The sequence below is a fragment of the Empidonax traillii genome, unplaced genomic scaffold (genome assembly GCF_003031625.1).
Source record: "Empidonax traillii isolate 1590-97213 ecotype Southwest subspecies unplaced genomic scaffold, ASM303162v1 scaffold434:size946695, whole genome shotgun sequence".
Taxonomy (NCBI): domain Eukaryota; kingdom Metazoa; phylum Chordata; class Aves; order Passeriformes; family Tyrannidae; genus Empidonax; species Empidonax traillii.
The window spans coordinates 244048-257590 of NW_020955627.1; the positions used below are offsets into that span (position 1 = coordinate 244048).

The following is a 13543-nucleotide window of genomic DNA, read 5'->3' on the forward strand; positions in this document are numbered from 1 at the left end:
GGGAGAGGTCCGGGCTGGGCATCACACAGAGGTTCTTCACCCAGAGGGCGAGCAGAGGCGCCGGGGCAAGGCAGTGGTCATGGCACCAGGGCTGACAGAGCTCCAGGAGCGTCTGGGCGATGCTCCGAGGCCCGCGATGCCGATCCTTGCGTGTCCCTCGCACACTCAGGACGCCCCCTAACTTCTTCCCGCCCCGGGACCGCAACCCGGCCGGGCGGAAGTGACGCACGCGGCTGAGGGCGGAAGCGGCGCGAGGCGTGGCCGGCGCGCGGCAGGTGAGGGGCGCGCGGGGCCGCGCAGGGGGCGCGCGGGTGGGCGGGGTCGCGCCCTCCGCCCATCAGGCCCCCGGGACGGGGGGACACGGCGGGACAGCGGGACACGGAGGGACAGATCCCTCCAGAGAGCACCCCCGGCTCCCGTGGGGATCCCCCACCCCGCCGGGGCCGCGACCTGTCCCGTCTGGGGCCGCCGGCGCTGGCCGGCGGGAACCCCGGGAGCCCTGGGGAAGGAGAGCTTGGTGGTGTGGAATGAGAGCCACGCAGCGCCTGTTCGGGTAGGACGGCAGGGCTGGGAAGGGGTTTGTTACGGTTCTTATCCCCGGGGTGCATTAGGGAGAGCATTGCCAGCAGGTTGAGGCAATAATGCCCAAATGTTCCTGTTTCCTGCCCCACTGCCCAGCCCTGGTTGAGGCCACCTCTGCAGTGCTGTGTCCAGGTCTGGGCTCCTCAGGACAAGAGAGACGTGGAGCTACTGAGGCAGGTCCATTGCAGGCAGCAAAGATGATTAAGGGACCAGAGCATGAGGAAATGAGCAAATTCCTTAATGAGGAAAGGCTGACGGAACTGTGCCTGTTTAGGCTCAAGAAGAGCAGACTGAGGGGGGCCCTCATCAGTGTGTCTCAGTATCTGAAGGAGTGCCAGGAGGACAGAGCCAGGCACTGCTTAGTGATGCCGAGCAGTAGAACAAGAGGCAATGGCAAAACTGATGCACAGGAAGTTCAACCCAAACAGGAGGAAGAACTTTACTGTGCAGTGACCGTGCACTGGAACAGATTGCCCAGAGAGGTTGTGGAGTCTCCCTCACTGGATAATCCAGAACCATCTGGACACAGTCCTGTGCCATGTGCTCTGGGATGGCCCTGCCTGAGCAGTGAGGTTGGAGCAGATGACCCCACTGTGGTCCCTTCCAGACTGACCCATTCTGTGATTCTTATGCTGTGCTACGACGCTGAAACATTACACAGATTGGGAAACCTGCCAGGCAGGCATGGAGCAGGAAAACCTTGATCTGGCAGGGACACACAGGGCTCTTGGGCTCCACACAGCACTCTGGGGAACGGTCAGGGCCATGCCTTTTCTCTGTGTAGATCAGATACCTTGTAGGAGTGGACAGGAGATGCTGCAGCCTCATTGTCAGTGAACCCCAATGCTGTTGTGATAATTACATTTATTGTATTAATCTTTTTCTGTGTTAAAAATAAAGAATGAGTCGGCCAACAGTAAAAGGACCACAGTGCTGCAAGACCTTGCTGTACACATGAAGAAAGGCTGCTGACGGACACAGGGAACATTTTGGATCCACATCCAGCAGTGATGGTCATTGTTAGTATTTGTTTTTAGTCTAGTATTTATTTTAGTAATCAGTGGAAGTCCTATGATAAGCTTCCCCCCCTTCCTTTTTTTGTGTTTGGTTTTGTTTGTTTTGTTGTTGTTTTTTTCTGTTGTTTCGTTATTGAATGTTGTAGTTCAGGAGTTGAGTGGTTGAACAGCAGCTGGATTTTCCCAAAGGCCTCTTTCCAAAGAGGAGGCTAATTCTTGACTCTGCTCACTTCTACAGCGCAGCTTCCAACAAGGAGTGTGGGATAATGCCAGCTGTGGTTGTAGCATTTCACATGACTCAGGCAAATGTCAGCTAGGGCTTTGCCTGAGCTGACCTATTTATTTCATTTGGGCTGTGTGGCGGGTGTTGCTGGCAGTGATTTCCAGGCTGAGCTGAGCTGACCTATCCCGGGGTAGATGAAGGAGAAGCTGAAACTGCCCCTATTTCTTGCCAGTTCTCTCAAATGTGGAGCCTTCCCTGAGCAGTGAGAGGAAGCGGAGTGGATAGTGCTGCTCCTGCCAGAGGCAAGGGCTGGAAGCAGAGTGACTTTGGCACGTCCTTTAGAGGCTTTCTGCATGTCAGTTTGCTGGGGAATCATACAGTCAGCTTAGCAAGTCCCTTGCTAAGACTTTATTTTAGGAAGGTTGCCTGATAAGTTCTCCTGATATTTCATTATGTTTGTCTTGTCTGAGTAGTAAAGCTGGGATGTAGAGGCTGTCTGATACACCTCTGTATTTCTGGGATGTTTTGGGGGTTGGGGGGAACAACCACACCTCCAGAGAGCCCTGAGGCAGAAAAATGCCTGAGGCACTTCCAGAGAAGCAGTCTGCTAGTTTTAGGATCAGCCCTTCTTCTGTCACTCTGGATATTTTAACTGAGTTTTAAGTCTTCATTCCTTCAGATAAAAAGTGCTGTTCTCTTCTTTCAACTCGGGAATTAATTGGCCAGAAAACTGAAAGCAGATAATTTCTGGGAACTACTTTGCAGTCTGGCTTCTGGGTTCTGGTAATATCAATCGCTGCAGGCTCAGCCTGGGCAGTGGAAGAGAAAGATAGAAATTGAGGGCTGGGGAGAAATAATCCTGAAAACAAGGCAGATTTCTTTTTTTATAACTTTTTTTTAGATTAAAGGTAATGTGCAGAGGAAGAAGAGGATTATGTCTGAAATTGTTATGTTTCCTGTGGATGTGGTATAGGAGCTTGAAGGGAATAATTTTTATCACGCAAAAAAGCAATTTCTGTAGCTAATCAGCTCTGGTCAGACCCCTTCACAAGGTAACCTTTAACAGAAAATAGTCCATCCAGGTGTCATTTTTTTGATCCAGCTTTTCATCAGCTCCTGTCATCCAGGCCACGGTGCAGGGATATTCCTTCCAGCGAATGTGAGCAGGCTTGAAGACATTCCTTATATAATAAGTTTCCTTCCTGTCTTCTTCCAGAAGTGCAAACATTCCTTTTGCTTTTGAATGCTTAAAACACGCAGGAACTCCTTTGGTTGCCAGTTTGATTTGGTTGTTTCCTTCATTAAAGGATTCATTGTAACACTGTGTGTGGGGTCTGGGGGCTGTAAAACTCCAGAACTTTGGAGCAGAGGGTACTGAATCCGGAGGTGGAAAACAGGCCATTGCGAGTTAGGGTTCATGGCAGAGAGATGTGGCAATGGTTATATCTGCAGCAAAGATCCCTCTGCAGGAGGCTGAAGCTGATTTTGCATCAGAAAATTAGAGGAAAAAAGTAACTTTTTTTGGTTGTTTGTTTGTTTTGAAGTGTTGTGTTTTTGGAATTAAGTATTTCTTGCTGCAATCTCTTAGCAAGAATGAGAAGCTCCAAACGTTCTGCAGGAGGCTCTGCAGCAGCATTCCAGCTACTCTGGGTTTGGAACTCCAGCGTTTAAGAGAACTTATTGCAGTGAAACGGCCCTCAAGGGGACTTTTGGCATAACTAGTGACTTGTGTACTTCAGGCATACATAACCAAAGTGGCCCATTTAGGAAATCGAGGGAAGAGCTTTGCCTGGATGTTTGGGATGGGGTTCTCAGCTTTACTTTTTATGTCTGTATTGTAGCTGTAGCTTGGCTATTTGTTAAGTCTTTTATAATAAATAGTGAGAGGAAGGGAAGGCAGGCATTTAGCAGGGTGTTTGTGGTCAGTTGTAGATGGCTTAGAATCAGATCAATTGTTCATTAGAGCATCTGATTGTCTCCATTAGTGGTGAGAGCCAAAGGTGACAGTAGCAGAGGGGATTATCGGATTAACTTTAGATATCAACATCTGTCTATCAAAATGAGCTTTATGTATCCAGCTGGAGGAAATAATTTTCAGCCTGTGGTTAGAGGACAGGGCTTTCTCAGCAAGGTGATGCAGCTTGGTGCCTCATGGCAGTGAGGGATGCTGCCTGTGCTTCACAAAGCAGAGCTCTGCCTTGAGAGGATTGTCCTGAGGACAGAAGTGCCTTAGAGGCAGTCTTAGCTTATGGAGCTAGGAGGATTGAAGTGCACCTCTAAATTCTTTTAAGTCTCTACCTTTCAGATTCTCTTAAAAATTTAATGTAATAGCATTCTATCTTCTGGAGAGTCAATATCATTTGATTATACTTGATCCATCTTTAAATGTCAGGTATTTTGCAATTTGCCAGTGAGTTGCCATGTGCTATTGTAAAGCTGGGCTCTGAGATCTCAAATTTTGATTCTTTCTCTTAAGCCTAAGTGGAGTAGGAATTTGTATGTGACAAACTAACAAATATAAGTGGCTCTGAGGAGATTTTAGGGAGAGTCTCCATTCGAGAATGATCATAAAGTCTGTTGTGTTGGTTCAACCTATACTCACAAGATCCAAGAGGTAATGCTGCTTGTGGGAAAACATCCAGATCATGTGCCTTTAGTTCCCTGTCCATAATGTCATTGATTTAATGTCATACTGCTGGTAGATTTCGTTTGCTTTTAGGAGCTGTGATAGCTGCTGTTTCTTTCAAAGCAAAGTGTCTGAGCCAAAGGTGTCAGCAGGCTCTGGCTTCTTGAGAAGGGGCTGCCTTAAATACTACTTTCAGAAGTAGATTATTGACAGGCCAGATTATTGACAGGCTTTTCCTTTGATAGCTCTGATAACTCAGGAGGGATCACGTACAGATAATATTTTATTCCAGAAGCAGCAGGACACGACAAAGGGTGTTTATTAGTCTCTGACAGCCCATGGTCCAGGGAGACCTGTTCCTCTCAGGCCCCTAGTTTACAGAAACTGTCAGTAAGCTGCTTTTCTGTTGCAAAGCAGCCTGTTTGTTGTGTTCCCCCTGCAACTTGAGGAATTAACTGGGGAGAAATAAAAGTTTTGTGGTTTCAGACGCAAGCTTCGTATTAGAGCCTCTCTTGCTGTTTCCAAGAGGGAGTATCTTCATTACCTTAATACTTTTTTCTGGTGCAGTGTTGGCAGTCAGTAGGCTGAGTGAAACACATACTTCAAATGGAGTGGACCTGGAGTACCTTTCATGCAGATCCCATGGTATGTTGGGTTGAACTAAGTGGCTGTCCATGGATGCAGCTAACCAAAAGGCACCTGCACTGTAGCTGACAGTATGGTGCAGCAGGATGTTCTTGTGATACCCAGGTGTGTGAGGCTCTGCATATATGCTAAGTGCCAGTAATTCCACACTGTTTGGATATGGGGAAGCTATGGTGTTGTATCACTGGGCAGTTAGTGCAGCAGAAAAAGGTTTTTCTTTTCCTGTAGCTGCTGCTGGGACAGGTAAGGTGAGACTGCTTCAGTGGTGCAGTACTGTAAGGACAGGCTGAAAGTGTGAGGTTGAGTAAGTGTCTCTCTAAAGGTAGAGCAGACCAGCAAGAAATGGCTTTTACAGCTATGGCTAAGTTGATGTTGTGATATAGATGTGGCCATAATGTGCTCTTGCTGCTGAGAGGGAGGGAGAGGGATGGCTCCTAAAGCTTTCCAGTTTCCTGCACCCATTGCCAGTCTCTGTGTCTGGGGAACTCCAGCTCCTCAGTTTAATTCACTCACTGAAAGCGGGCAGGGAGGGACAGCTGGAATGGAGAGCGTTCTTGCTCCAGAAATGGCACTGGGATTTGAATGCCAGGCCCTCCAAAGATGGAGAAACCCCACTCTTCTTAGCTTTATCTAAAATAGCTACTAGAGGTCTTGAGACTCAAAGCAGTAACGTCTGTAGTGGAGTTTGAGGCTGCTGCTATAAGACACTTCTAGTAACATGAGCACCCTGGTGGAGTACAGCCTGCTATGGGGCCTAATTATGGTCTTATTAATGCTTTCTTTCATCACTGCTTTCCAGCCTTCAGATGGTGATTAGACCTATTTATAGGGGCAGAGTTCCTTAATGTTCATCACAGTGTACTTCTTGCCAATCAAATCAGTAGCATCTGCATCTTTGATTGCTGCTTAATAACACTGTAGAACATGGTTAATTAAAAAATATAAATAGACTTTTCATCCTCTTAACTTATCAAAGTGCTTCTCTCCTCCCTCTGCCTTGCTTCCCCGAAAAAAACCTGAAGTTGGTTTAACACAGGGACTGTGGTGAACCTCTCATCTCACTACTGGAAATACCAGTTAACTCTTGTGTGCTCTGCTGGAGGACTGAATTTCAACCCCTCCAGTGAATGTCAACACAGGGCAGAGCCATCGTTGGCTGCTCAGTAAAATGGGACTTATGTCCTGGCTCTTTTGCTACATTTACAGCCAGAGCATGAGCAACTTCTGGCTTTTGTTCCAGTTGTGTGTCTACATCTGTGCAAGTGCACATGCACACACTGCCTTGTCCCGTCCCTTAACGGGAGGAGCATGTGCAATGACATGTTTTGCCTTTCTGTGATTTCAAGTCTCTTCTTTGAGCTTTGCAGCTGGGAAACTCACAGGAGTGTGTTTTATTTGTGGAGGGCAAGCTGATATAGTTACCTTTTTTTATTATTATTCTTTCCTTGGAGGATCTGATTCTGATATTTTTCTGGGATAGTCTCTAGGCAAGCCTTTAGCGTAGCCAAGGAATGACTTGAATACACCAGCAGATTTGACCATGACATTTTGTGGAAGCCCATGCAGAAAGCAGAGGATGAGGACGATATAGTAGTCTGTTAAGTGCAGTACTACAGAGTACCATAGTTAAGTGCTCAGTAGTAGAACTTCAGAATGTGACACAACAGACATGGTAGCAGTTGGGAGTCTTTGGAGCTCTAAAAGCTACAGTCGGGTATTGTGAGCAGTGAGCTGATGTAGTACACTGGACTCGAGCAGAGGAAAGTGAGGATAACAAGAGGTCTGTTATTATCAGCCAGCATAGGAGAACATCTGTCCAAGTGAAAGTGGTAGGAAGTGTTATGTGTAAGAAGTTACAGTCAGTGAGGAATTTGGGATGACTTCTCACTTTCCTCTATCAAGGAGGCAGTGTTTTCTGATAAACTATGCCCAAAACCTGTCTCGACTCCATCGTCTGAGTGTGTTTAATCTTAACCAGCAGCTCACTTGTGCCTTGGTGTGTTCCCACTGAGGAACCATACTGGTGGCAGTGGTGTAGTGGTTCATGGTTGAGGGCTGTGCAGACTTGTGTTTTATTGCATGTTGCTGGTCTCTTTGTCCTTTCAGGTGTCTACAAGGCACTGATCTTTTATTAGGATCCTACAAAAGAGAGTCACAGAGCTACAGACAGCTGACACTTCTTTTTGGAGATGTTACTGCTTGTGGGAATTAAAGGCATCTAGTTCATGCTGCCTTTCCAGTGCAGGGACAGAAGCAGCAGCAAGTAATTGCTAAAGCAGCCTTTGTAGCTTTGAAGAATACACACTGATTTTGTTTTCAAAGTGTTTAATCCCTCTTCTCCCCTGAGCTCTACCTTTTTAGTCTCTTGAAGCACGTTAAGAAAGCAGGTATTGTTGATGGCTTGCCTTATTCTCCCTTTATTTTCATAATAAAGTACACATCTGGGAAATGCTTGTACATAGATTTAGAGCTTGCCTGTGTTGAGGGCAGCCAAACTGTTTTCTTAATATTGCGTTTGTTTATGTTCCTTTGAAAAAGTAAGGTATTTTAAGGTTGTGTGTGTTTTGTGGGTTTTTTTGTTTGTTTGTTTGTAGATAATCATCTCAGTGGTTGATCCTCCATAGTGCAGTATTTTCTAAAGAACTTTGGGAAATGGTGCTTCTTTTACAGACTCTCTTTGCTCTGTGAGAAGTTCTCTTGGGCTTAGCCTTAATATAAGAAGTTTTATTCTTGGATCCAGGGAGAGGTAACCCGAGAGGTGAGCAAAATAGGTGGAATATTACTCGACATATCTAGAGCAGTGAATTGTGTACTTTGTTTTCCAGGTTCACAGCTACAAATCCCTGCACAGCCATCAGAGTATTATATTTGTCTGGGATGATTCAGCAGTAACACCAGTTGTTGGTTCCAGATGCCTGAAAACCCTGGAGTGCTCAGCCTTTATCTATCCTGGTTTAAAGTCTTTTGGAAAGGCAAGACAGTCTGGTGGAGGCTGATTTTGCATTTCCCACTGCTGTTGTTTTGCTCAGTGTGAGTGTTGGAATCGAGAGGGAAAGAGCAGCTTTGAGAGGCACCAGCCCTGATAAGCTTTGCACTAGTTTGCCTAAGGTGAAAGGATAGACAGCTTAAAGGCAGAAGTGCAAACCTGAGCAGTTGGTAGCTCTAGTCAGAGCTTCCAAATCAGGATATAGCACTTGGAAGCAGGTGGTGCAGTGAGAAAACAACCTTTTTCTCTTTGTTTGCACTTTAATAAGGTAAATGAGGTTATTATATAACACCAGAGCACATTTGTCTTGATCATGGAAGTTGACATAGAAAAAATAATTGAATAGAGAAAGGATGGAGCCCCCAGATGCTGCAGCTTTTTTCCAGAGCCTCTTTGATCACCAAAAAAAAAAGCTCTGTACTGCTGTTTCTTCTGACCCATAGGTGGTCACAGCACTAATGATTAAATCTCTTGGGTGATCTGACATCTGCTCTTGTGAATCATACTCGCTTTGGGCACACGTGCCCCTCTCTCACTGTAGCATCTGAGTATTTCATGTCAGCCGCCATAATTCCAGCATTCTGGACTTCCTGCTGAAACATGCCAGCTCCCTCTGGAAGACTCTGGACCAATACTGGAACCAGTTTGTTTCTTTGCTGGAAGTCCCTTCCATATGTAAGATATGATCAGTTTGTTTGCATCCTTGCTGTGTATGTTACATGAAGGCTTCGACAGTGGACAGGGTGGGAGAGTTGAGATATATCTAATATGCGGCACTTTTTAAATTTTTTTTATATAGTGTCTTAATTCTGATAATGGAGCACGACAAGGAAATGTGCTGCTTCCTCCTCAGTGCACTGAAGGTTGAGGTAAAGGAAGAGTCAGTCTTGCTGAGTGACGTTCAGTCTTTGATTTCCTTCCTTACTTTGGTTGGGAATATTTTGAATTTTCCCTGTTAAAATACTCCTTGTTCCTGCAGTCTCTTTCTGTTACAGAAAGAATTCCACTTTTATTCTAAGCATATGGTCAGGTCCCTACTCAAACTGTTTGTAAAACTGTCTTGTTTCTCCAGTTTGGTCCTAAGAGGTAATAAATAGCAGCTGTAGTGTGGAATTTTGCCTGAGTTTAGTCATTCAGGTGTTGCTGTTTTTCCTCTTCTTGCTATAAATCTCCAACTTGTTTCCTTACACAGAAAGAATTATCTCTTGTATCTGTCTCTGACAGCAGTTACCAAAGAGTCTGCCACGTTTCTCCAGTGTATTTTTTTTTAGGAAAGGTGAGAATCTGGAGCTCAGCTGAGAGGCTGTGTTAAGAACCTGTGAAGCTGAAGTTTACTGTCAGATGAACTCTGACATTGTGAGCAGGAGCACACAGGGATTTTCCTGTTTTGCCCACTGCTGTGTGCTCCTCTCTTTGCAGGGGTAGCAGCGGGACCTGGAGGACAGTCTGTAGCTTCTGGTTGCAGGGAAAAAACAGTTTGGTAGTAGCTATGGATGTGCTGCTTCCAAGTGTGAGCATCTGTCAGTCAGCAGCTGAACTTGGCTTTAGAAAGGTCACTGGGAGAATTATGATTGGTGAGAGTCAGAAATCATGTATAATCTCATCTGGCCTCAAGAGGTGAAAAGCTTGGCCTTCTCAGGATTACCATTACACAGGGATGGTTTTGATAATGAAGCAAGTTTTAGAAGTCCCCTTTTTGCCCCTGCTTCCCACACTGCTTCACGACCGGGCAATTACAGCTGTTTATCCGGCTGCCATAAATTGGGTCAGTGAACTGATCCGAGCTAAAAATAGGCATCCTCAACATGAGCAGCATTTATGCAACAGAAGAGTTGTGACCAGTGGCAGGGAGGATCATAAACTCATTTTGCTGCTGGAGCCAGAGTCACGCATCACTGTGAGCTCGCTGTTTTATCTGCTCCCTTTGTTCTGCCTTGACAGTCAAATAGGAGATTCGAAAGGAAGAGGATTTGAGCTCAATTGTGGTCAGCAGATCAAAAAATGCCATCTCAAAATTAGCTGTACTCCTCTCTGATTAACTTGTATGCTTTACAGCTCTAAATAATAATTTCCTGTCTGCTGAGTAGGCCCAGTCAAGAAGACTAATCAGTGTGCAAACATTGCCGCTAAAGAGTGCGGATACAGAGTGGCTGCCAGTGATGCATGAAATGGAACGGAATAGGTCTAGGCTTCATGCAGCAGAGCCAGCTCTTCTGATGGCTAGGCTTGGTTTTGCAGATTTAACTGCAAAAAGGCTACTAGGTGTCCTTAAATCTCATGTGATTCATTATGAAACACCCAAAAAACCCTGCGTCCCAAAAAACCCCACCCTTAAAATAACAGCTACATCACGTTTACAGAAAGTCATTCCTTACTCTGCTGTGGTAGGATCAGGAGGGACAAATTTGGAGAGGGTGGATGGTGTTTTTTAAAGGTACAGGAATGGCTGCAGGCAAGTCTAATTGGTTCTCTTTTCATTTTGTGAAGCAAGATAGAGGCTTTAAAGAATGTGTGAAGACTCCTCTAATTTTCACATACTAAACTGATGTTTTATGTTGCAACTATCTCTTTGGGTTCCCGTTCTGTAGTATGGGCTGTGTTTCTGCGTTGTTCTCAGTGTCCTACTATACAGCCAGGAATACAGGTTGCATACAGCAGTGCTCTCTGGATTAGCTCCTGCAGAACTCCAGGTACCACGGAGGGAATGTGGTGTGTCCTGAGATATCCCTGTCTGTTTCTGATGCCTTGCTTTTTGATCCTTCTTTGTCCTCAGCTTAAGGAATATTTTCTTATACCGATGTACAGCACTCTGTGTTGAAACCCTGTAATGAGCACCTGTTATACTGTGGGGTTTTTACAGCCTGCATGAGAAGACACAGAAAAAACAAGTGTGAAGAGAGTTGTGTGGACCTCGCAGTAGAGTTTGGGTTAGCAAACTTATGGATACTCTGCTCTGTTCATTCTTTGGACTGTCCTAGAAGTAATGTATTTGTGAGTTTGCAATTTCTAATGTGCTTAGAGAAACTGAGTTTTTTCTCTTCACCCTCCTCCATGTCCTGAGAAAGTTTTTGTCATTTTTGTGAGTAAAAATCTGGGAGGCAGATTTTTTTGGGAGTTGTTGAGGGAGAGGTGAGCAAGGCTGTCAGGACAGAAACATGAGTGATGCATAGGCTTCTCTTGGCTGAGCTATAGAACAGTGGCTTGGGCCCAGCTGCATCTGAGAGCAGGTGTACTGCTCTGGTGCAAGGGTTGCACACAACTGAAACGTGTCAGTGACCATTTAGATTTTGTATCTAAAAGGTTCCTAAAATAACAACGCTTCTTTTAAGATAGGTACTAAGATAAAATCCAGCCACCAGAAGCAGCAAACAGCTCCTGGGAGTCTCAGAATGGAAGAACTCTCATTAGCCTACTTGGAGCAAGGGGGTGTGTGCATTAGCATGCCTTGTAATTTCATGGCTGCTCTTCCTGGAAGGAAGTGGTGGTTGTGTTTCATGGAGCAGAAGTGTAAGATGAAATACTGCACTCTGCCGATAAGGCTGAATGACCTGAGACATATCCACAGGGAATATGAGGATGGGAGGAGGGGACAGCAGTTTCTGATGAATCTTATTGCCACCCTGAACTGACTTTGCTTTGAAGTGTGGTCTTTGTTTTCAGCACAGTACTGAGCAGAGACTTGTTAAGTAGCATGCAAAAAATAAAATTAGGGTTCCCACGAGCATTCAGATAAGCAAGAGACTTCCACCTCACTGTGGCTGTCTTGAATTTATTAAAAATCCAGTATGACAACCTTACTACCTTGTGCTGTTCTCCACAGCTCACCAGTTCTGTTGCAAATGCTTTCCTAAAATAATTAGGGGAGCAGAAAGTGGAAGTCCCTGAATAAATGCTGTGATAAAATGCAAGTGTGTTTAATAATGATCTATTTGCTCTTTCCTTTAGGTACAATGGCTACAGTAGCCCAGAAGCACTTTTTGGAGGGGCAGACATACTCAGTCCCCCTAATCCAACCGGACTTACGCAGGGAGGAGGCTGTTCAGCAGGTGGCAGATGCACTTCAGTACCTGCAAAAGGTGTCTGGTGATATATTCAACAGGTAAAGTGCTCTCAGAGGGGATTGGGTGCCTTGAATTCAGCAATACAAAACAGTGCTGTGATAAGGTTGCAGCAGTGAAGGTTCATTGCAGTGGCAAGCAATGGAAGGTTAGAAAAGGGATAAAAAAGGACCAGATGCACTTCAATAAAAGTTTATTGGATTCAGGTCTGTCAAAGTGAGGCATAATGAAATGGCTGCAGTTAGCCAGAGCTTGTTGGTTATTAATTTTTTATTCAGTGGCAGAGTCCCACAAATTGTGTTATTGCTTCTGCTGCCATTATCCTGTATTCCTTCTTGCTCATGTTTTAAAGGAGAGGCTTTGTTATTTAGAGTATCTTGAAGATATGTCTTTTTGAGTCATTGTACTTGAAGCAGTGAAGTAGAAAATGTCTCTTTGTTCTGATCTCTGGGACTTACAAACTGTTCTCCTTTAGGCTTCTGGTATTTTGCACTTTTTGCGTGTCAGGAGGGCTGAGTGCATGAGAGTATTCTTCTCACCACAGTCTCATAATCCATCTAAATCCATTTCTTCAGGGGTTTGGCCCAGACTTGGCACCTCTTGCGTATGGTCATGTTTAGGGTTGGATCTATAAGACTGCCTACATAGCACATCAGAGAGATTCTTGTGTTTGCCTGCAAATGGTGGTGGATAGTTTGGTGCTTTTTTCCATCCAGTGCCATCTTTGATGTCTCAGTGCTCCAAGGTGATGTCATATTATTGGTAGGGGAACAGATCAGCCTTTGTCTTCTCAGTGCCTGATTAGCAAAAGCACTTGCTTTGTTTTCAGAGGGGATCACGACTACCTAGTTTGATTTATTTTTGTGTGAGCAGGACCATGACTTTCTGTCTTCTTTTGAGTTTTGGGGGTTTTCTTAAGGGTTGAGTGAAGTTCTTCAGTTTTTGATAGAGATGTTTTGAAGGGCAGCCTCTGGGGAAAGAGCAGTCACTGGGGCTGAGCTCAGGTCACTGAGGGAAATAAAGGCATTACGCTGGAATAGTTTTTGGGCAGGGACTTCTGGGCAAGGACTGTGTGTGGGATGGATTGGGCTGAGTACAAGGTGTCGTTCTTTTGTGCATGTCACAGTACGGGAATCCTTCATGATAGGAGGCTGAGAGAAGGCTTTCTAGAGCTGCCAGAAACATGTGGAAAGCACCTCTCAAACTTGGAGCTGGTTGGCAGTGCTGTCCCTCTCTGTGGGGCAAATAAAGCTGTTGATAAGACAGGCGTGGCTGTTTCTCTGTCTCCTTTATTTCCTTTTTTTTCTTCGCCACTGCTTTGTAATGCAGTACCCTGTAATTTCCCCAGGGAGATGAGCCTGCTGTTTTGTATGCAAGTCACTCCTGAGTCCTAACAGTGACTGTGAT

At 45.3% G+C, this 13543-nt stretch overlaps 1 protein-coding gene across 3 annotated transcripts in view; it reads left to right on the plus strand.

Moving 5' to 3' along the window:
• The first annotated feature begins 235 nt into the window (after window positions 1–235).
• The window catches only part of WASHC1 (WASH complex subunit 1), a 43645-nt gene continuing 30337 nt past the window's right edge, over window positions 236–13543 (plus strand). The window contains exons 1-2 of one of the 3 annotated variants that reach the window (XM_027894629.1): window positions 236–275; window positions 12024–12177. In XM_027894629.1, the coding sequence (XP_027750430.1) occupies window positions 12029–12177 (149 nt within the window). In that variant the 5' untranslated portion in view covers window positions 236–275; window positions 12024–12028. Of the gene's footprint in view, window positions 276–1415; window positions 1602–10667; window positions 12178–13543 lie in introns of those variants that run through there. The other 2 variants (XM_027894630.1, XM_027894628.1) reach the window with 2 other exon arrangements.